The sequence below is a fragment of the Rhinoderma darwinii genome, chromosome 5 (assembly GCF_050947455.1).
Source record: "Rhinoderma darwinii isolate aRhiDar2 chromosome 5, aRhiDar2.hap1, whole genome shotgun sequence".
Classification (NCBI taxonomy): Eukaryota; Metazoa; Chordata; class Amphibia; order Anura; family Rhinodermatidae; genus Rhinoderma; species Rhinoderma darwinii.
Window position 1 is genome coordinate 166,781,296 of NC_134691.1, and position 23,983 is coordinate 166,805,278.

At 40.3% G+C, this 23,983-nt stretch overlaps 1 protein-coding gene across 1 annotated transcript in view; it reads left to right on the forward strand.

Annotated features, from left to right (window-relative positions):
- Positions 1-23,983, forward strand: part of DROSHA (drosha ribonuclease III) — a 270,019-nt gene that overhangs the window by 160,357 nt on the left and 85,679 nt on the right. Inside the window, exons 18-20 of the mRNA XM_075826743.1 lie at positions 2,096-2,234; positions 7,076-7,136; positions 9,096-9,155. Of these exons, the coding sequence (XP_075682858.1) occupies positions 2,096-2,234; positions 7,076-7,136; positions 9,096-9,155 (260 nt within the window). The remainder of the gene's footprint in view (positions 1-2,095; positions 2,235-7,075; positions 7,137-9,095; positions 9,156-23,983) is intronic.

The window sequence follows — 23,983 nt, forward strand, 5'->3', positions numbered from 1 at the left end:
GCCATGCAGACAAATCTGGATGCCTTCTTCCAGCACTACGTTCTGGACATTTTATCCAACCAAGAGTCGTCTTTTAGCCTCAATTTTCTGTCTGTCTCTCCCAAAATCTTGTTTCCTATGCTAATTCTCCACTTCCCCCTTTGGCAGCTCCAATTACAGTGGACAAATATTATATAAAAATTATATACAGGATTATAATGTACCCCAATGGTCTGGTCCGAAAAAAGGTTAATTAAAAGAAATATTAATTATTAAAATTTTACCGGCAACCCAAACCGTACTCTATCTCTGCCCCAGTCCCCAAAAACTAATTTGTTTTATATATTAAATTGACCAGAGAGAAAAAATTAGCTTAATTTAAGACTTTATTATCTAGTAATATTACGCTGTAAAAAATTATAGTAATAAAAATATGATAAACTTAGTTGTTGTTGTTTTTTTTTCATATTTTGGCTCTATTGTAGTGCTTCCTTGCCTTATCCCGCCCCCCCCCCCCTCACCAGTAATTGACAGGCACTGTATATACAGGCCAACACATAGTAGCCATTAATCATTTTGTTTTGGAGAGCATAACTATAAGTACAGTGTATTTTGTTTTAATTAGCATAATTCATATCCGTATCCTAATGTAAAATCGCCCAGCCCTTAAAAAGGGCAGCATCTTGTGATGACAGATCAGCTTTAGATCTAGTATTATGCATAAGGAAATAAGAAAATCGCCTATAATATTAATCAACTTGAAAAATGAAAAAAAAATCAGGCGGCTGAGTCTGCATGTTCGGAGTTTCTGGTGTTTTCGGGAGTGGATTACACTCTGGGTGTAGCGGAGAGCTGCATTTCAAATAAATGTGACTGCCAGCTGCTGAAAGTGGCATAAATCCATGCTGCAAGAAGAAAATGTGTTTATGCCATGTTGAATATTTATTTGAGGAACGACTGCAGCCTGGTTTTTAATGTTTTATAATAGAACCGAGACAATAGCCTTCCTTACATAAAATAGGATCAATGTAAAACCCGCGCCTGTTCTATATTACGCTCTTTAAATTAAGTCTGTGCTGCGATGCTGATTTTATTTTTACAAACGGATCCAATCTGCCAAACAAGCATCGTTTTCTAACTCTTTCCGCAGTGAGATCATTAGCGTTCCACAACTAGCTGTTCCATACTTTGTGCTCTCGATTCCACATGCTCATGAATTCAGTATATATTTCAATGTGTTTTCGCTCTCCTTCTCCAACTTTCTCAGTATATGTAAATACCTGTACAATGACGGTTCTAGAAAAACATGAAACGTATGTGTAAGTCTTGCATTTTTCGTTTATTGCTTTTTTTATTAGCTACGCGGTTTTATATACTCCTTTAACAACACTCTTTCCTTTTTATATTCTGATTGTTTGATCACATATGCTATTTCTTGAATATTATAAATACTTTATCAGTTAAGATGTCTTAGTTAAACAGAAAATGACTCTAACATTACCATTATTGAAGGACTTAATCTAACTCATGGCATTGAGGGTATATTCACACGGCCTATTTACGGACGTAAATCGGGCGTTTTTCCCCCGAATTACGCCCGAAAATAGCGCCTCAATAGCGCTGACAAACATCTGCCCATTGAAAGCAATGGGCAGACGTTTGTCTGTTCACACGAGGCGTATATTTACGCGCCGCTGTCAAATGACGGCGCATAAATAGATGCCCGCATCAAAGAAGTGACCTGTAACTTCTTTGGCCGTAATTGGAGCCGTTATTCATTGACTCCAATGAATAGCAGAGCCAATTACGGCCGTAATGGACGAGGCGTTCAAGCGCCTGCACATGCCGTTACGGCTGAAATTACGGGGATGTTTTCAGGCTGAAACATCCCCGTAATTTCAGCCGTAACGGACGCCCTCGTGTGAACATACCCTGATGGGGACCAGAAGACGTAAAATTGTTCAATTTTATGTGTACGTTCATCTGGTTTTGTATTTTTGCTTTTTAATGTTGTATTTTTCTTTAGTTCTATTTACTACTACTCGATAGCGAATACCTAGATATTTTTTTTCTTTCTGTTTGAACATGATATTTTATTTCTTTTTATCTATTACAGCTGGCAATGACTCATCCGAGTCACCATTTAAATTTTGGGATGAACCCTGATCACGCTCGCAACTCTCTTTCTAACTGTGGAATTAGACAACCAAAATATGGAGATCGAAAGGTTCACTACATGCATATGCGGAAAAAGGGTATGTTCAGAAATGTCACATTTTTTTTACATATTATTTTTCCATATATTTTTCTTTGTAGTATTTATTCTTATAGTATGAATCTGTTCAACATGCTTTTTACATTTTCTCTTAAAGAGGCTCTGTCACCACATAAGTGGCCTATATTGTACATGATGTGATCGGCGCTGTAATGTAGATTACAGCAGTGTTTTTTTTTTATTTAGTTCTTGAGTTATGACCTATATTAGCTTTATGCTAATGAGTTTCTCAATGGACAACTGGGCGTGTTTTACTATATGGCCAAGTGGGCGTTGTACAGAGCGGTGTATGACGCTGACCAATCAGCATCATACACTTCTCTCCATTCATTTACACTGCAGATGGCGATATAGCTATATCGCTATTTGCAGTCACATAAACACACTATAACGCTACTCATGTGTCATGACAACGAATATACATTACCTCCAGCCAGGACGTCATGTGTATTCATTCTCCTGATCACTTCTGTAGCGTCTGTGTGATGCACAGCAGAGCGAGATCTCGCTGTGAATGACAGTTTACAGCGTAATCTCGCGAGACTACGCCTGCTGTGCTGTAAATCAGAGACGCTACAGAAGTGATCAGAAGAATGAATACACATCACGTCCTGGCTGGAGGTAATGTATATTCATTGTCATGACACATGAGTAGCGTTATAGTGTGTTTATGTGACTGCAAATAGCGATATAGCTATATTGCTATCTGCAGTGTAAATGAATAGGGAGAAGTGTATGACGCTGATTGGTCCGTGTCATACACTCCTCTGTACAACGCCCACTTGGTCATATAGTAAAACATGGCCAGTTCTCCATTGAGAAACTCATTAGCATAAAGCGAATATAGGTCATAACTCAAAAATTATCGTTTTTCTAAATAAAAAACACTGCTGTAATCTACATTACAGCACCGATCACATCATGTACAAGATAGGCCACTTATAATGTGGTGACAGAGCCTCTTTAACTTAGCATATCCTGATGTGTGGTGTGTCGTGAGATAACCAGCTTTCAAAAAAAAACAAAACATGTTTTCGAGATAATCTGCCACGAGATGTCTTTGCTATAGCTGTCTATCTGTGGCCAACCAGTGGTTGTGATGTGAGTTGCAACCTGTTAAGGATTGTGCAGGCATGTCTCCATTAGGGATGCATGATGCATCGAAACTTCGATATTGTTTTGATACCGTGCACCCTCAAACGGTCCAATACCGTTATTTCATGTATTTCGATACTAAGCTGTGCGACTGCACAGCTCCGTATTGTAATACATTAATGTATTAGAGCGGGGCTGCGGCTGTGTGATACAGCCATTGCCCAGTTCCTAAGAAGTGCGTGCATGGTCAGCATGATGTGATGCGGCCGGCGCTGCACTAATGAGCGGTGGCACTGAAGACAGAACATGGTGGGCGCACTGCAAAACACCCCCATGTTCTTCCTCCAGGTCCTGCGCCGCCACTCATTAGTGCAGCGCCAGCCGCATCACCTCATGCTGACCGCGCGCACACTTCTAGTTAGGAGCGGGGCAATGGCAGTATTACACAGTTGCAGTCATGCTCTAATGGCAGAGATCAGGGAAACTTCTCGTCTCTGCCGCTATTCTCCTGAATGCTGCTCTCAAAGCTGACGCATCATTCAGGGGAAAATGAGAAGTGGAGATGCCCTTTGGATCGCGGCACAGGGAATTCCTGTGACGCGACCCAGGGCCATACCATTTATGGGCAGACAGCCCAGGGTCCATTGAAGGACCCCAGGGCTGTCTGACCATATTTCCTGTTAGGGCATACTTGGGTATGTCCTAACAACTGCCTGTGTACTATCAGTACACAGGCTAATGTACTGGCATATAGATATATGCCAGTACATTAAAGTTAAAAAAAAAAAAATTAAAGTAATGTTAAATAGAAAAAAAACCACACACACCTTACAATAAACATTAAAATAAGTCTCGATTCATAAAATATACACATTCGGTTTCGTCGTGACCGTAATAACACATTTATAGTGTCGTTCATGTTTACGCTATTATAAAATAAAAAAAACTGCTTTCTTTCACTTATTAATGTGAGGCATGAGGTATTATGAATTTTGAACCTCCATGTGCCTCACGTTAAGGGCTCATTGAGGCGAACGTGAATAACGTCCGTGTGCTGTGCTGGAGAATCGAATGCACATCCGTGTGCGGTGCGTGATTTGCGCATCAATTCAATTGAAAATATTTTTTTTTTTTAAATATGTGCTTTGCGAGTGCGTGAATAACGCATGCCCCTCGCAAAGCACACCGATGCATAACGGACCAGATTCACTCGCGTCTTTCATGCGCGTGAATCTGATATGCTCGTGTGAATGTAGCCTAATGGTAATTAACCCCATCATGTACCTGACACATTAACCCAATGTTGTCCATTATGGCTGAGGAACATGATGGGGTTAATTAATATTAATGTGAGGCACATGGAGGTTCAAAATTCATCATGCATCAGAAAATGAAAGAACTTTTTTTTAAATTATTATTGTTGTTGGGATAGTATCATTTTGGTATCGAGTATCGCAATACTACATGAAGTATCGGTATCGAAGTCCAAATTATGGTATTGTGACATCCCTAGTCTCCATATTGGATTGAATTTGGTTCATGAGAAGTTTTTCGACCTTTAACCAAATTCAAGCAAAAGGTGGACACATATGTAGGCTGTATTGTCATTATTTTTGGCTGAAGCCACAGAATGATTTGCTCTATTGTATATGTATGATATGTGCGTTTTAAATTACCTTTATATTACTATTCTATTGAAAAGGCAATTTATTTTATGTACTGTATTCTATTAAGGCCTCATGCCCACTTCCGTTTTTTCCTTCAGGGTGCTAGCCGTTTTTTTGACGGCTAGCACCCTGACCCATTCATTTCAATGGGGCCATGCACAGATCAGTTTTTTTTGACGGTCCCGTTGTTCCGTTCCGACTAAAGTAGAGCATGTCCTACTTTGGTCCGAGATTCCGTGACCGTGGGGCCCAAACAAGTCAATGGGTCCGTCAAAAAAACTGAAGGCACGTGGAAGGCATCAACGGCCGGGAGCGGGCAAAAGTACACGTATAGAGAGATATTGAACTGCACTAATCGGCAGGCCCTTCTATCTATCCAGCACTGATCGCCAGCCTCTTCTCTATATCCAGTTCTGGATAGAGAGAAGAGGCTGGCAATCAGTGCTGGATAGAGAGAAGGGGCATCCCTTTCGGGCAGAGTTTCTGCAGCGGAACGCAGCAATAGAAAGACAGCCGTGGTCTTGGTGACGCGTCCCTCTTTTGACATCCAGTCCGACCTCCCTGGATGACGCGGCAGTCCATGTGACCGCTGCAGCCTGAGAGTGGCTGCAGTGGTCACATGGGATGAAACATTATCCCAGGAGGCCGGACTGGAGGAAGAAGCAGGAAAATTCTGGGTAAGTCTAAACTTTTTTTCTGTGTTGTGATTTTTGCAGCGGAAGTCGCTGCACTTGACTATTTGTTACAGGTTTTTTGAAGGAAACATTAGAAATCTATATTGTGAGCGCCGCGCATGGTACTCACTGTCCAGCGGTAGTCACTGTACAGGGTGCTGAAAGAGTTACTGCAGATCAGTGCAGCCTCTTCTCTCTACCCAGCACTGATCAGCAGCCTCTTCTCTCTATCCAGCACTGATCGTAACTCTTTCAGCACCCTGGACAGTGACTATGCGCGGCGCTCACAATATAGATTTCTAATGTTTCAGGACCCTGTCGCTGTCCATGCTGTTTACCGCTACTCACAATGAAACGCTGTGCCCGCAATGATCACGGGTGCATAGTGTGAATGGGAATTAGATTCCTCTTGGAAACGGAAACACAGAAGTGTACATGGAGTACACACAGGAACCACACTGATACAATCAGAGACACACGGATCTGTGAAAACGGTGATGGAAGTGTGCATGAGGCCTTCGACAATAGCTTACCTTTATATGCACTCGGTAAAATGACTGACTGCTGTTAGTCATAATGGGGAAGATTTATTTCATTAGACATTGTTTTGTGTCTCCTACATTGTAACACTTCTGGTAAATAAGCTGCATATACAGATTTGTTCCAGAGTAGGGGTAGTACACCCATTCATAAAAATACCACCAAATTTTACCGCCGATGCAGAGTCTTCTTGCAGGCCGTTCTTGCAGCCTGCGAGCATGCTCAGATCCTGGGCAGCCGTTATCATTGGGACCTGTGCAGTAAAGATATTTTGGATTTTCAGCTTTTACCAGTCGTGTCACTTTAATACATTCTTAAATCTGTCACACTGTTTTCATCTTGAGGGAATATTAAGCACGTTTATGGCTCCCATTATTACTATTTGTATTATGGTCATCATTGTTTATTCATCTTCTTTTTTTTTTTTCTATTCTTTTCATTTATTATATAGCCGCAGTACTAAATCTGGGTATTGAGTCCATTGATCCTGTAATTGTTTGTTGAAAGTCTGGCCTTGCCGTAATTATAGTTTTTGTTGCCCTTGCCCAAATGAATCTGCGGCCAAGTAATTTATACCCTTTAAAGAGCATTGTATAAAATGATGGGATTAAACAGATTTAATTGCTATTCGTGTTAACTGTAGTAAAGGAGCAGAGTTGGAACATAAATTTTAGGCCATCTCGTTTTTACTACAAGCATATGATGAGCAAAATGCTCTTATATTTTATGAGTGCCGGCTATCGATTTAAGTCATTCCCAGCCTGCTTCTCTGTGAACTTTCTACTCACAGTTTTATGCCTGGTTGATCTGTCATTTATGACAACTTTTATTTTTCATGGATACAGGAATAAATACGCTGATAAACATCATGTCTCGTCTGGGGCAAGATGATCCAGCCCCTTCACGGTAAGAGTAATTTCACTTTATTACACATTTGCGAGAATTTAAAAGCAACATTTTAAGAATATTTGCATACATCCCTCTTGTTCTTCATGTTTAGTATAAATAGGGAGGCTTTTTCGCAAATGAAATCAGAATCTGAAAAGCCAGCCATAGGCCACGTTCACACAGGTCGAGTTTGATGCGGTTTTTGATGCGTTGTTTTTTTCTAACCAAAGCTGGAAGTGAGTTTTAAAAGGAGGAAACGTAGAAAGGAAAGACGTTTTTGGTGTCCGCACCTTGTTTTAGCTGGAAAAAGTATGCAATTTATGAACCTGGCCTTAAAGGGGTTTTCTACGACCGGACAACTGATGACCTGTCCACAAGATAGGTCATCAGTATATGATCGGTGGGGGTCTGACACCCAGACCCCACACCGATCCGCTGCTCCGGCTGCCTCCAGTCACCGGATGTTCATGCTGGAAGCAGATGGCTCCGGTTACGGAATAGCGGCCGAGCTGCAGTACTGCAGAATGGCTGCTATGCAGGGGACGGAGCCATCTGCTTCTGGCTCCAACTACTGCATACCGTTCAAAACATGAGGCAGCCAGAGCGGCAGATTGGTGGGGGTCTGGGTGTCGGACCCGCACCGACCACATATTGATGACCTATCCTATGGACAGGTCATCAGTTGTCCGGTCATGGAAAACCCCTTTAAAGGAGCTATCCAGGAGCTTGAACATTTTGCAGGAGGGCACGGGAGGGAATAAATAATAAGCTAACAGGCACTCACCCTTTCAAATGCCCCCCCCCCCCCACTCCAGCGCTCACACCCCAGTTTTCCGCCACTCTGTTCCTGGAAACTCCATCTGTGGTCATGTGCCATTCATCTTCCAGGACCATAGTGGCTGTGAACAGTGGTGTCCGCGCTGGAGTACAGAATTTAGCAGACTTGTCAGTTAAGAGTCTGGCTAAGCTGTGACATCCACTACAGTATACGGCAGTAAAGGTGGCCATGTTGAGAATTACCCAGAAAAAGCATACAACAAAGAAGCGGCTGAATAAAACCGTAATATCAGTAAGTATAAAATTTGTTTGTAAAGAGTTTACAATTTTAGGGGAAATTATCACTTGCACACTATATAATTTCAATACTTGAAAACAATAATTCAATTATTCAGTTAATTAACGTGTAACTTGCACCAACTTTGATAACATTCTCAGTTTGGATAACCACATTCCAATTGAAAGATCTTCAGTTATTAGCTGAACTGTCTGTTATTAAATCACGACATGCATGGAAATAATAGTGAACCCTAATTTTGTATTTCATGACAACACATTTAATTGGAAACACCATTTCATCCTGAATGAGCTGTTCTTTGCAGCGGTTGTCCGATTTTGGCTGGCTGAAGAGTTCTCCCTCTATTTGCTTAAAATGCAGCCAGACCTCCTGGCTTGTGCTGCATGCTGTGTAGAAACGCTAGAAATCTGAACAGAGCACTTTCTACTGTCTTCAGTACCAGTAGCCTTGCTCTACTGCTTTTACTAAATGCAATAACCTAAGAGTCAGAACGATCTGATGAGATTCCTACAGTTTCTACACAGCTTGCAGCAAAAACCGGAAGGTTCGTAGTGTCGGAATTCTGGGCTTGTCCGCTAATTACTTAAAATATTGAAAATTTCAATTTTTCCTGTTGTCGCCCCGATATGCTCTTAAGAATGAATCCATAAAACACTTGCTGGGAACTGCAGTACAGTTATTCCAAACTCCTACAAACCTGCGGTTTGACAATCATTGTGAGATTCTTTCTGCTGGACATCCGATATAGGAAAGCGTTCTTCGTCAGATTGATATAGAGATATAAAGAAAACTAACTATATATATATATATATATATATATATATATATATATATCTCAAAGAAAGAAGTAAGCCTTGTTGCTTGTGATCCCCATTTATCTAACACAAGTTTTTTTTCTCTAGAATAAACCACAACGAGCGATTGGAGTTCTTAGGAGACGCTGTGGTTGAATTTTTAACAAGGTAAATAAGGATAACTACGGTGTTCTCTTCAATAACCATTGTATTCTTGTTTTTATGTCAAGTAGACTTTTTATTGACCAGTATGTTACAAATACATCTTGGATTGTTATTGTATGGCATAATATATTTAATACATTTGATACTTTATGCACTTTGATTTCAATGGGGAGTAGTTTTTTTTTTTTGCGGCATGTCATTTTTTTGCTGCGGTTCCTCCTCTGACCTATTGAAATCAATGGGGGGCAGAGAGAGCGTTTTTTGCGGCATTTGTTTGCCCGTGATAACCGCTGCAAGAAAGTGCAGGCAGGTCAAAATCTGCCTCAAAATTCCTTAAGGATTTTTTTTTTCTGCCTGCAGATTAAATGTAAAGATTAGTGTAAACTAGGCCTTATTAAGAACATAAAACGCAGCAGCCGCACGTGGCCGAAACCACACCTACGTGCATTGGTGATTGTTTCCACGATTTTGACTGTAAAACTGTCTTGTGCCAAATTAATGTAAAGAGGATCTGTCACTAGTTTATTAATTCCCTATCTACTAACTAATCTAATAATTACTATGATGCTGATAACTACAGTGTAATTTGTTTTCAAAAACGTTTATTTGCAAAGTTATGAGCATTTTTCTAAATATTCTAATGTGTCTCCAATAGCCAAATAGTAGGGGACTCTTTGTTTTCACTCTTGGCGGTGTAATGTTTTCTGTATGACTCTGGCCAATCAGCATCCAGCTTCTCCCCCTTCCCTGCCCAGCAACACAGTGTGATCATATAGAATACAGTTTCTATTCCCGACTGTTTTCAACTGGTGATACCTCCGGTTGTTTCACAGCTAGAACTGTAATCCTGGTGTCATATGAAAAATTAGAATCTCATCATCTTTCATATGCCACCAGAACTGTTCTAGATGGTCCAAAGCCGGAGATATGGCTATTTGAAGTGATCCCCCTTCCCGCCAGCCTCAGTCTCTCACACTGTGTGAAGCAGCTTCATGCTGATAGGACAGAGGTTGTGAGGTAGCTCCACCTCAGGAGAATCGCTGGTGTTGACGCCCACTTATCCATAATAGGCTAATTTGTATATTTAGAAGAAAGCTCATAACTTTTAAAATAGTAAACGGTTTGGGACACAATTTTCACTAGCATTATCAGTGTGACAGCGCCTATTAGATTAGCTAAGAGAGAGGGCATTACTAAACTAGTGACAGATCCTCTTTAACCATACATCAATTAATCCCACCGTTTTGTACACCATTTTCTGCTTGTTTTTGCCATTCAATGGTCAGTTAAATCGCTGTTCATTGACCGATTAAGCCCAAAAATCTGTGCGACATTAATACCCAAATCAGTACAAGAAGGACATATGTACAGATACACACCTTAATCTATTCTGTCCTAGGCCTCTTAGTCACTGTTCTTGGATATCTGGAGGCAGGGAGCTGTTCTTTGCAGCTGCCGCCAGCTCTTTGCTGTGCCTTGGATTGAACATGTGGGAAGGGGCAATAGAGTTGTGCTCCCAGAACAAAGCCTTGGGCAAATTTAACAAGACTCCTCTCCCACACTGCACACATGTGGGGAAAGTGGCTTGGGCTTCAGGACACTTAACCCGTATCCTTGTGTCCAACAGCACATACCACAGGCTGAGCCAAAACACATATGCTGCTTTATTATGTTCTACATTGCTGATTTATTTTCCTTTTGCATACAATAAAATGCTGCTTTATGATTTCTTAATATTATGCCTTGAAAATAGATGACCGTATTTTTTGGCCCGATATACTAGCAGGTGCATAAAACTGACTTTTAAGGTTGATACATTACCTACTCTAACAGAACGGATTGCTAGCATTTTGGGATGGTGTTTGGTACAGGTTATTTAATTTAGCTGCTGCTTAAATCTTTGGCTTTTTTTATCGCTTAGTAGTAAAGCTGTGCAGGTTTAAATCATTATGGAGAGCTTTGAGTTTTCAGACTATGCTGCGTCTTCTTTAGCAGAGGTCCCTTAAAAGCATCCACATGATAAAGTATTTTTTTTCTATAGAATAGTTGGCTATATTGCTCTCAGTCCCCAATTTTTTTTAAGCCTGTTCTACTGTTTCTTCATTTTTCTCTAAAACGTAGCTGTCTCATACAATACACATTTCGTCGAAAATATGCCGAAACAGTACTGATGCAGTTAGCATCACAGCAATGCCATCTGGGTAATTATCACAACACCAAGGGCTGGCGCTGTCGTTTTAGAATTTACATTTTCATCAATACGTGTTTCTTTGTCACCCAGAAACCAAGTAATCTAGAGATCTCCATAAGCTGAAGGATTTTCCCTCCACTGGTTATATGCAGATCCTGGGTCTTATTCATAAATACAGATGCAATTTCGGGAATGCCCTTGTCTTACACTGCAAGGACAATGAAATAAATGTATTTGCTGGTGTTTCTAGCATCTGCACTTTTTTTTTTCTTTGTATTTTTGTGCTCTTGCAGAATTTAGGATGTGTTTAATCGCTTTCCCTTTCCTAGCCGACAGCCTAACCTTGGAATTTGCACGAAGAAATACGGCAGACAGTACAATAGTTTGTGCGTTTTGCTTGCTTCTGACATATAACCAAGAAACAAATACTGCAGAAATTTCTAAAGTGCAGTTTTAGAACTGATTTATGAAACGGTCGTAAAAGACCCACAACGCAACCTGTGAGGAGATGATATAAAAAATAAAAAAAAATGGGGGGAGAAAACTGTAATGCCTATATTTCTTTCTAATAAGAAGCCAAAAACGGGCTCCACAATGATAAATTAAAGCAAAGAAACTTATTTGAGCAGGTATAAAGTTGGAAAATAAATATATATAAAAAATATCTAGCTTTTTTGCTCTCTTCGTACTGTTGTCTCGGCTGTTTTTAAAATTAAAATACAGATGTAGCCACCTTTATCTTCACTTTAAATAAACAGTGACAAGAAACTTTGAATTGACTTTTTCAATGGCTTTTGTTGTGTGATATCACGCGGCAGCAAGATATCAGTCAGGATAAACTTGGCTACATCTGTGTAAGGATAGGCTATGTTCACACTTTAGTAACTTGGGAAAAGTTACTTAACTTTCTATGTAGACTTAAACTGGAATTTTGTAAAATGTCATGTGAGTGGAGAAGTTTCACAGCTTCTGACCACTTCATATGTATCCGCCAGTCTACCCATCTACTTATAACTACCTTCAGCAAGATGATGCCCCAGGTCACGAAGCACATATTATATCAAGCTGGCTTTATAAACATGGCAATAAGTTGAACGTATTCCAATGGCTTGCTCACCCATCGGATATAATAGATCATCTTTGGGATGTGGTAGAAGGTTTGCAGCATGAATGTGCAGGCAACTATCTGCAGTACCTATGTGATGCTATTATTTCTACCGGGACTAGTAAGTTCCAGGCCTTTTTGTAGGTCTGCAGTTACATTTACCCATGTAGCATTTATTGTGCGTATTCATATGTGCATTGTATTTATTATATAACTTTACAGAGCCATCACTGAAAAGTGAATATATTGTAATCATATGGTGCCAAAGCCCTTTAAAAGGTTAACCCAAAGAAAGAATGAAAACTAAGACTCATATAAGAAAAATGAAATACATTAAAATCCATTGTTTGGGACACTATGAACATGTCAAATGATATCTCATGCAATACAGGGTTAATGTAAGAAAAAAAATCTGCTTTTTTTTTTGGGCGTACCGGTGATAGGAGCTTATTGTCGTCACCAAGATGCTGTACAGTAGAAATGATCTGAGATGAGATATGTTACATTTCCCTGGCTGTTCCAACCAACCACCTCCAGTGCCAAGCCAATGGTGCCAAGAACCCCTGACCCACCACTGCCGTAGAGCATAAGAGCTGCCGTACTGAGCGCATTGTTTACTGACTGTTCTAGTCCAAGAAAATGCATCCCCCGTAGTTATTGAATGAATCTAAATACTGGCACCGTTGTAATGTTCGCACACCTTCGCTTTACAGTGGCAAAAGAGAAGGGCTATTGTAAGGTGAAATTAATGTAAAGCGTTAAACTACAGTATATATAAACTAGAACAGTGGTCTCTAACTTTCCAGCTGCTGCAAAATTACAACTCCCAGCATGCCCTGACAGCCACAGTCTGTTTGGCAACAGATTGGAGACCACTGATCTAGTGTAACGTAATAGATTTTTATATACGGTAGTCCAATGCTTTGCAATCACTTCACTGAAGGATTGGCCTATTTATTCTACAAGTCGTTATGCTTGCGGCAATACCATTTTATAGTACACAATAAAAATTATAATAATAAAAAAAAAAGGTTAAGCTTGCCATTATTATACACAAAAGACTGCTATCCTCCAGCAGCTATCCGCGATCGTTTGAGTATTCATGCTTATTTCAATGAGTCGTCAACTTCTAACCATGATTTATGTCACAAAATGATTGGATATGTTGAAATTGAATATCCTATCCCTCCCTCAATACGGTGTACGTGACAGCAGGAAGTATGATCACAGTTATTGTAATCGCTCACCCTGTATAGCCTGACCCCAGGGGTGTAATACAATAACTTTTCTTCATGTTCTCAAACTTTTACCAATGCGAGGGGATATATACTCTTTGGGGGTTTATTGTCTTTACTAAAGGGGTGAGAAGATGAGCAGTTACATATCGAATTACTCTGTGCGGAATCAGGACATTTGTCCACTATGTGACTCAAATGTTTACCGGTATCTGGATCATGGAGAATTTTCGGTCTCTTCATTTCTATGAATTCGTGAAGATACATAGGCATAAGTGACGTGTATGAACTCTGCCATCCTTTTAGGAGATTTGCCTCGAAGTCTTTCCTTGGGTCAGAATTTTAGCTACTAAGATGAATTTTTAGCCTTTTTCATAAGATGTTAAAGCGTACCAACATTTTCAGGTCATCTGTGTACATGAGGAATAAAACTATTTCTGACCATTATGTGACTATTGTATGGAATTTTTTTTCCCCTCTGCAGGTTTTATTTGTTACACTGTTGTCTCTGAGCTAGTGGACGATGATCATGTCTTCTATACACTGCACAGAGAGAACGACGAGAATCTTTCTCTCCTATCTCTATCACACGTATAACTATATAGACTTCTATGGCCAATGTCTGTGTCTCTCACTCTGCTCCCTCCTTCACCCCCTCCCCTCTCCATAAATTTGTATTGGCAGGCAGTAAAGAGATCCCACACACTTCTTGCAGTTTGTCTCCTCTGCTCTGTAACTAGAGACCGATTTTGGTTGAGAACAGAACATCAGATTACAGGAAGGGAGACACCTACCGGCAGCAACTTTACACAGTTTTTGCATGGATAAAACCACTAAATTAACATTAAGTAAATTAGAAAGTTGATATATATAAGGTATACTATTAGATCAGCAAAAGTTGTTTGAAAAGTTAAGCTTTGATGCAAAATTACATGAAGGCAAACATGAATGTAGAGTGCTGGTTGCCCTTTTTTAAAAGCCAGGTGTCCACTTTTATAAAACGTTTTGGTATGTGGTAAAAATTATTCTTTTAATTTAGATTATTTTTAGGTTATACTTCTTTTTCAGTGTAAAAATTGTGGCGTCAGTGAAAGGGTTAAAGGTTAAGTGACAAATTCAGCTCTACTTTGTCTATATTGATTTATATATTTCTAATATGGAGGTAATAACTTTTTTTCATATTGGTATTCACATCCTCAGTCTTGTTTTGTTAGTCATTTCATAACGCTGTGTTCGGACCCACCATGTAGGTAAACGTCACGTGTCACGGTGGTGTGGTGAACCATATAGCCAGAAGATTTTTATTAGTAGTACTTCTAGTGAAGTCTGTTGAAAGAAATACGACAGCAGAGCCCTCCTGATTCTAAGTGTAGAGACGTGTCTGTATGTCGTTGCACTGTGGCAGCGCAGTGCTAAACTGTCATATTTTCTTTTGATAAACACAAGCCATGTTTCTGTGCTCATAGCCTGTAACATCCCTCTTCAGATATGGAACTTCCTTTGAAGTCTTTTACAGTGCTGATGGGCTCAAAATGTAAGATTACAGAATGAAATCCAGCGTGACTGTTGTGTCAAATGCCTTTTTATTTTATTTTTTTCCCTCTCTCCTCTCCTCCCTCTTGAAGGATCAGCTTGCATGAAACAGATAGGCAGCTTCCAAAGCTTGAGTCCAATTTGCAGAAAGAAGGGCGATTATTTCAAAATGTTTGTCACTTCTCCTTGCTGTGATTTATCTCTGATCTTGTATTTCCTAACCTGAAGTGAAAAGCTTGTTTACAAGTGAGATTAGTTTTATGGGAATACACATCGGAGGGGATTAGAAAATAGAAATGCCTTATGTGCAGTATGGGCTAGTTACGTTTAATTCATCTTGCATGAAGATTCAGCAATTACCTTTTGGAAACGTTAATAAAACTTGGAAAAAATAAATAAATTAGCCGCTATCTCCATGTCTTAACAAGAAGTATATTCTTCTTTATTTCAGATCCACTTGTTCCAATCAGAAGTAATAATAATCTGGAAATTAAATCTGCTTTATTTACACTGACTTCTTTTTATTCTTCTTCTTTTTTTTTTCACTCTTTTTGACTATTATTTCCAAGGTTGACATAATTCAAGTTTCTGCAGCTTTTAATTTTTTTTTATTGCGAACTACTCTGTTCTTTCTGGTGACATAGCTGACATTTCCTTGTCATAGTTTGAGTCGTTTCTAACTATCTGATCAACTTTCTCTGTCTTTTCGATGTCTGCACGGATATGTCAGTCCAGGTTGCACAAGAGTTTGTCATTTGAGCACTGGTTTATTGTAAAGGCCACTTCACACGGAGTAAAGCGCCAAAAAACGTCCGAAAATGGCTCCCATTGATTTCAATGGGAGGCGGAGGCGTTTTTTTGCAGAGAGCGGAAAAACCGTCTCACGGGAAAAAGAAGCGACATGCCATCAATAGGAGGCAGGGAAAGCGGTTTTTGCCTGCGGCGCTCAATGTTTGCAGGTGAAAAATGCGGCAAACGGCCTGCAAAAAACTATGTGTGAACATAACCTAAGGCTTATCTCTTTGTGGTTTGAATTGGGGTTGTGTTAATATTGACGGACAGTAGGTTTTCCATCTGTTGAGCAAAGACTAGGTTTGGTGCGATCATTAATATAGCTCAAGCCTTAAAGGTTAACTAAACATTCAACAAACTTCTGACTTGCCATACTGACATGTTAGAAGTTTTGATCTGAAGTGGGAGTCTGAACACTGAGACCCCCACCAATCGCTAATACGGAGCGGAGGAATAGCTTGTGCGAGCGCTGAGCCGCTTCGTTTCTGTTCGGCTTTCCGAACAGAAAGTCTATGACCCGTACACCGCTACATCCGCTTTCCGAGAAAAGCCAAACAGAAACAAAGCGGCTCAGCACTGCCGCTTTGTTTTAGCGATTGGTGGGTGTCTCAGTGCTCAGACCCCCAGTGATCAAAACTTCTGACAGGTCACTATGACATGTCAGAAGTTTGTTGAACATTTAGTTACCCTTTAAGCCTAGTAACTGAAAAACTACTTTTCGGTAACATAATAATAAAATACCCTGTACCTTGATGCTGGACATTTACCGCTTAGATCCAGCTTCTGTGTGTTCTGATGCCGCCTCCTGAGTGTGGTAGGGTGCATGCATATACACGTTGTTCACAATTATTAGGCAAGTGAATATTTTGACCATATCATAATTTGTATGCATACTTTCCATCTCCAAGCTGTATAAACTTGACTGCTTATTGGGTGAAGCATATCAGGTGATGTGTATTTGTGTAATGAGGGAGGGTGTGGCCTAAGGATATAAAGACTCTATATCAAGGTGTGCAGAATTATTAGGCAGCTTGTCTTCCTCTGGCAAAGTGGGCTAAAAAAGAGATTTAACTGACTCTAAAAAGTCCAAAATTGTTAAGTCTTTCAGACGGGGATGCAGCACTCTTGAAATTGCGAAGATATTTGGGCGTGATTACAGAACCATCAGACAAACGTGAGAACAGCAGGGACCGCGCATGCGTGTTCCTGGCTGTATAACACAACAGCCCATACACGGCACTAGTGACGTGTTTTTATATCGGGACGAAAATTGCAATAATTTGACCACGTAACCGGTATATGGCTGATAAACACAGCGGGCTGAGAGTGACGTCACCGGTCATGTGCCCCACGGCATCATCGGGAAACAGGGCCAATTTTGAAACTAAGTACATTATAAATGTAAGCACATTCCCAAGTCAAAAGCACTAACACATAAAAGATTTAACTCGGAAAACCCTTTAATACTGAGGGACTTTTATTAATGGATTCCTAGCTATTAAAAATTTTGGACAGTAGGTTGTCCAAGGAATTTTACTGTGAATAAACGATACTTTGGCAAAAAAATACTTGCATTTACATATTTAAGTCTCTGTTCACAATAGCATCTTGGCTTCCATTTATAACTGAGCCTTGACAGCTATGTCGGATCAGTTCAAACGGATACTGGCAATTCCTGACTGACTCCATTTGTATCCGTATCAACATTTTTAATGGTTATAATTGCTTTAGCCTTTGCTGTTTTTGTAGCCAATAATACTGGAAACCTTGATGGATGACTCCGTGATCCATGGGGGAGAGGCAGTACTTCATCACTTTCGGGGATTGTATTGAGCTCTGTTCACAACTCATGTTTTTGTTCTATTAGGAATGTTCCCTGATCTCCGATGTAAGCCACTGTATAGGCGTAGAGTGGCATGAGTCGGTCATTGAATCCCATTGTGAAAAGTTTTTTGTTTTTTTTCGTTTTACTGTGTTCCTCTGTATAGGATAGGAAAGCACCGTGAAAAATACCAGCCCAGTAAATGCCAAAAGGACACTCTTGGCATATGCTGGGTGCATTGAGACCTTTGGATACAGTCGGTGTGTGTTTTCCCAGCGCATAGGCTAAACGTGAATGGACAACGATATATGAACAGAGCCTTAGTCTATTGAGTGTCTGACCATTAACCCCTTAAGGACCGAGCCTATTTTGTAGTTGGCGTCACTACATTTTGAGAGTTGTAACTTATTTACATTTTATATCGATGTGTAAGAGGGCTTTTTTTTGTGGGACGAGTTGCATCTTTCAAAGGCAGAATTGAATAGTAAATCTGCCCCAATAAGGGCTTGTCCACACAACGGAATTTTTGCAGAAAATTTCTGCAGCACTTCCATTGAAAAACGCAGACATTCCGCTTCCTGTGGTTTTTATGGTAAAAAATGGTGCGTATTTTGTTGCATTCTTCACAATGTTAGGAGATGGAGACATCTCTGAAAACGCAGCAATTCTGGCCACTTTCCACAGCAGGAATTGACATGCTGCGGCCCGAATAATAAGCACCGCAGGTCAATTTCTGGTCGGAATTTTTACGCAGCGTGTGGATGAGATTTGTTAAATCTCCTCCACTAAGCTGCTACTGTACTCTGCTGTGCTGCGTTTTTTCTGAAAGAAATTCCGGCCGGAAAAAACGCAGCAATTCCGCAGTATGTGGACGAGCCCTAATTCGATGTTCTGAGATGGAATCAAAAGAACACTAGGGGGCGCCATAACAAGTATGTAACCGCAATAGCTAAACATTGGAGCATTTTTTTTTTAAATGATTCCAATTGAAACATTTAATGTTTTTTGCGGTCTAACAGAAATGTAATCTTGCTGCACTGTTCATATATTTTGCATTGAACAAATATACTGGAATACATTTCATTTTAGAACATTCATGTTTTATTATCTTAATGATCTATACTTATTGGTTTAACCTAGATTCTATTCTAACCAGAATTTTCTGCCGGAATGAGTAAGTGAGCATCTAGAAACCATGTGAACTGTTTCCTGGCTGTGTGTCTAAACCCATGTGTTGTCATTGACAGCCTGGCACAGTGTGTGCAGCCTCATGCAGCTGACACATTAAGCCTGCTTATATTCACAGCAGCTCCAGCAAAAAATCTCCAGCCATCATCCACAGTTCATTTATGATGGGATGTTGTCAAAGAGATAAGCTCACAGTTTGCAAGTATACCTCCCGTCATTCCCTCATCCCGACATAAATATCACCCTCCCATGGAATTCCTGCAGCTTGCTCTTAAAGATCTCTGGTTTTGTTGTGTTTTTGGGGGGCCCTTGCTAATACTTTCTAGTGTTCAATCACCTCCAAAACAGACATGTATGTGTAGCTGATAATAAATATATTGCTTCAATGTGCGAACTTCAAGCTCGCAAGAAACACTTTTTATTTGCATACCATACCATTTAGAATGTAATGTAATGTCCAAGATATATATAAAAAAAGAATGTTAAAAGTAATTTTCATATAGTAACATTCCAAATGTGATCATTTGTGTAAAAAAAAAAAACAACTTATTTTACCGATTTCACTCACCCCATCAAACGTCGTTTGTTTACATCCTCTAGTACGTTTTAAGACATTCTCAGAATACCCACTCTCGGATTTCCAATGAGTGTTTGCCGGCAGTGTTTAGCTTCTCCCCATGTTTTCTGCTCTGCACCTTCCCACACACAAACCTTGTAGAGCAGATTTACTAAGACGGGTGTTTCACACACCAGTCTTGTTTTTCTGCTAAACTGCAGTAAGATGTGACCGATTTATAAAGAGGCACACGCCTCTTAATAAATCTGTGATGGTTTTCCGCTGGCCGTGTGCCAACTGGCGCAGAAAGGTTTTTAAATTTCCCCCCTGTGTTTGGTACCCAGCTACACACTCTTCCAAACACATTGTGACCCTCTGCCTTTTGGCAAGCTCCCCACCGCATCCCTTGACCACCCGAGGTCCTCACAACGCCTGTGTATCCCTCTGTTTATTGGCAAGCTCCCCGCCCCATCCCTTCACAGGTCATGGTCCTTAAAACACCTAAATTTCCCTCGGTCTGTAGGCTCTACACTAAAGCCTTTCACCTGTCTGAGAAAGCAGTACAGCGGAATATGGTTGGAACAGCCCATGCGCAGAGGTAAAAAAAGAACAACGAAGACCGCACATGCACTGTAGTCTAATCTGCATGCAGCATGTTAGATCCTGCGGGGCTGAGCAGATTGGTGTAAAGTTTTGTGGAAAAAGATTGTAATTTATTGATCTAGACAGTCCCACTCCGTGATTGAGATCAATTTTTGTATGCACACTCATACAGGGAAGTCTGTCAATCACTCAGTAGGACCGGCAACTGGACTCCTATGCTCACAATGAGCAGAGGTTTAGATCAATAAATTACGGTTTTCCCACAAAAGTATCAATCTCCTCATCTCCTCCGGCACTATGACATGCTGCCTGCAGATAGGACACCATGTTTAACGTGACCAATTCCCTTTTAATTATTATATTTAAAATTTAAAAAAGGAATAAAAAGAATGTTGCGCTGTGTTGGCAGGTTCGAAACTGCATTATATTGGATACATTTGTGTCAAAAAGGCTAAACTAGTTTATCAGGCAGATTTAAAGAAAAAAATCTTCACATAACCAAGAACAGTTGTTTTTTTTTTATTGTTTATTTTAGAATAGTTTTACACTTTCTATGTTCGAGGACATGTGACCCCTCCTGATATGTCTATTTTATTAAATACTTATATTCTAGACCTCTTATCTCATGGGGAATATATTTTCTTAGACCTCTGCATTGGACCATTCCTCTGAATTTATTCATAAACTTCTAGGAAAAATAATAAAGGGGTGTGTCCCTACATAGTCTCACTCTGACGGCACTGATTGGACAGTGTCAGTCTGTGTAGGGACACACCCCTAACTGGTAATACCCAGATGTCAATATATTCATAAACTTTAAGGAGGAATAACAAAGGAACGGCACAACTAAGAAAGTTCTAAGAAAAGATGCTCCAGAATTGTTATTTCATAGGGAACACAATTATTTACTAAAAAAGACATGTCAGGAGAGGTGACCGGTCTTCCTTAAAATGACAGAGCGGCACTGCACAGACATAAACTCATTTCTCCATGGTAAGCTACTAGACATGTCTAATTAATCCGCCCTGCAGCTTAAAGGGGTTGTCTGAAAATGTTTTATTTAAACCAAAAACCCTATTCGGGAATTCGAGTCAGGTGACCCATCTCGCAAAGAGGGCTTCTCAAACTGGACATTCATTTTTATCAGCACTGAGGAAATCCTAGGTACTTGCCTGTAAACAACAGTGTAGCAAAGGTGTTAGGAGATTAAGTTCCATAACTACCATTTAAACAATCTCAGGCATTGGTGGGTCACAAGTCCCGAAAAGTGGGATGCAACTGTAGCAATGATACAGTATTCGCTCATAATCTAATAGGTGGTATGTTCTGTGTGATACAGGTGGTTTTCATCACCTATGTTCTATTTTATGCTGTACCCGGCTCCCGATTTATTTTGCGCGCTCTATATGCAGTTTACTCAGCAGCAGGGGGCGTGTCCAAAGGCAGGGAAGCTTGCCACTAGTTTTCTAAATGGACTTCTGTTCTATTACTACACCATGTATAGTGCCTTCTCTGGAGCGCACATTATAACTGTCCATTCGCCAGCTGTCTGGTCAGAAACCCCTCCTGTTACTACCTAGTGTTATTAGTAAGCTCTGTGCTGTACGGACAGTGTGAATGCAAGAGCCAGGGGCGCGCATCAAGCTTGCTATGACACTTCCCTTTCCTGTTTTCCGGCCCCAGTTTGTCTGAACTAGAGACGGAAAGAACCAGATGACAGGGAGTGGACTGCAAATAGCACAGAAGTGAGACGCCTAGTGGCAGTGTGTGTAGTGTGATTTTTCACCCGGAAAGTAACAGATTTGGTAATAAGAAAATATTACACTTTTTGATGGTGGTAACTGCCTATGTAGATAGCCCATTTTAGTTGAAACGACAGTGACCTTTCAAACTATGACCGCTTGAGTCACCCCAGTAGAAGTGAATAGGAGTTAAACCGTTTTGTGACTGCCTGCCCATTTTCTTCTATTTGAGTACAATTGTCATAGTACTGTTTTAAGTGGCGTCAAAGTTGCAACAAAATGCTTCAGTACGGTCGACAGCCCATGCGTTACACCTATTGAGGATAACCCTGAACCTATTCTTTGCATGTACTGATAAGTGGCAATTCTACTTTCTGCTGTGTGAGTAATGATGTCTAGTGCAATGGTGTATTTCTGAAGAGAAGGATAATACATTTCCAGGCACAAGCAGAAGAAGATGGGTACAAGAGACCACACATCCTGCTGCCTTTTACTTTTGACACCTTTTCTTCCTTTTCATTGCTTTTTACCAAGTCACCTGTCTAGCTTTGTCTAATAACTCAAGCAAATCGCCCAGAATCACCATCATTCTTCAATCGAGCTCTGCTCGAACTGTAAGTGCATAAAATACTTCATTCCTTTCTTTAACGATTTAGGGTTTTGTTTGGTCCTCTATCTATTTTGTTTTTTATTTGAGGAATCTACATTCACATGCCAGGATTCTAAAAGTCAGGCTGTAAAGATAGATAGGACAGGTGTTCCAAGTCCTTTCAAATTACGGTGTCCTTGCTCGTAATAGTACTGTACATTCCAGTGCTAAAAAAGAAGTATGATCCAAGCAAGTCAACAATCAAAACGCTTCATTATTATTCATTATTAAACTGAAGACTTCTAGTAAAGGCCCATCTATTCTACCATGTTCATAGCTTAACTATCTGACCCAAGGACCAAATCTATTCTAAAATGGTATGGCTCTCGATTTTCTACACTTTAAATTTTCACTGTAAAATTGAAAGTGTCGTGCTTTAAGTGATATTTTCCCTGTCGGACAGCTGAAAGATTTTCAGATGTGTAAACTGTATGTGTATATGTCGTAAACCAACATTATTACGGTCCATTACTTGGTTTTACTTGCCTCTTTTTATGCCCTGTTTACATCCATACGTGGGAGGTATACGGCGGAAGTATTCCCCAACGTATCCAAAACCGTTGCATATGTCGGCCACTGGCCACAATGTTAAACTATTTTGAGGTGGCCTACTGTATAAAAGCACTTTTTTATATAGTGTTAAAAGGTATGCAGGCACGTAGCACCCTGACAAAGGCCGAAAGTAGACTCTTTTGGCCTCCGTGGTGGGAATGTTGGTTGCATTCTGCATATGTGCCCGGAGCTTTCCCCGACGCATATGCCGAACATCTTCACAAAATTAGATGTGAACATTCGCTTACTTGTGTCATTTGGGCTTACTTTTCTCTTGAAGTTTTTGACCTCTTGGGAACCTTTTTTATTATTTCGCTCACTTGGAGTCCAAAACACGTTGGTCAGAGTTTTTTCGTCATCTACTATTCCCCCTCAACCACCATATTCCAACTTGCGCAAGGATTCCATTACTGATTCTCTTCCAGTGGTTGTTTTTCTTGAAAATGAAAAGTAACAGGGTGGGTTTGTTAATCCCTGTAACTTTTGAAATGATAGCTAAGGGCCTGTTCACATCAGGGTTGGCTTTCCATTTAGGGGTTCCGTCTGAGCTTTCCGTCGGTTGAACCCCTCAATTGAAAGGCGAACGGAAACCTTAGCTTCCGCTTGCATCACCATTGATATCCATGGGGACTGAAACCTTGCTAACGGTTTCCGTTTGTCACCATTCCGTCAGGTTTCAGTTTTTTTGACGGAATCAATAGCGCAGTCGACTGTTTTAGACACTTTTTTTTTTTTCAACACGCCTCAGAGGGGCATGGTCTAACAGAGAGGTGGTGACTTAAAATGCATTGTGCACCAAAATTTTGGCAAAAATAACTGGCATAAACTAAGTCAACTAAGAGGTAGTACAATGAAGAGAAAGA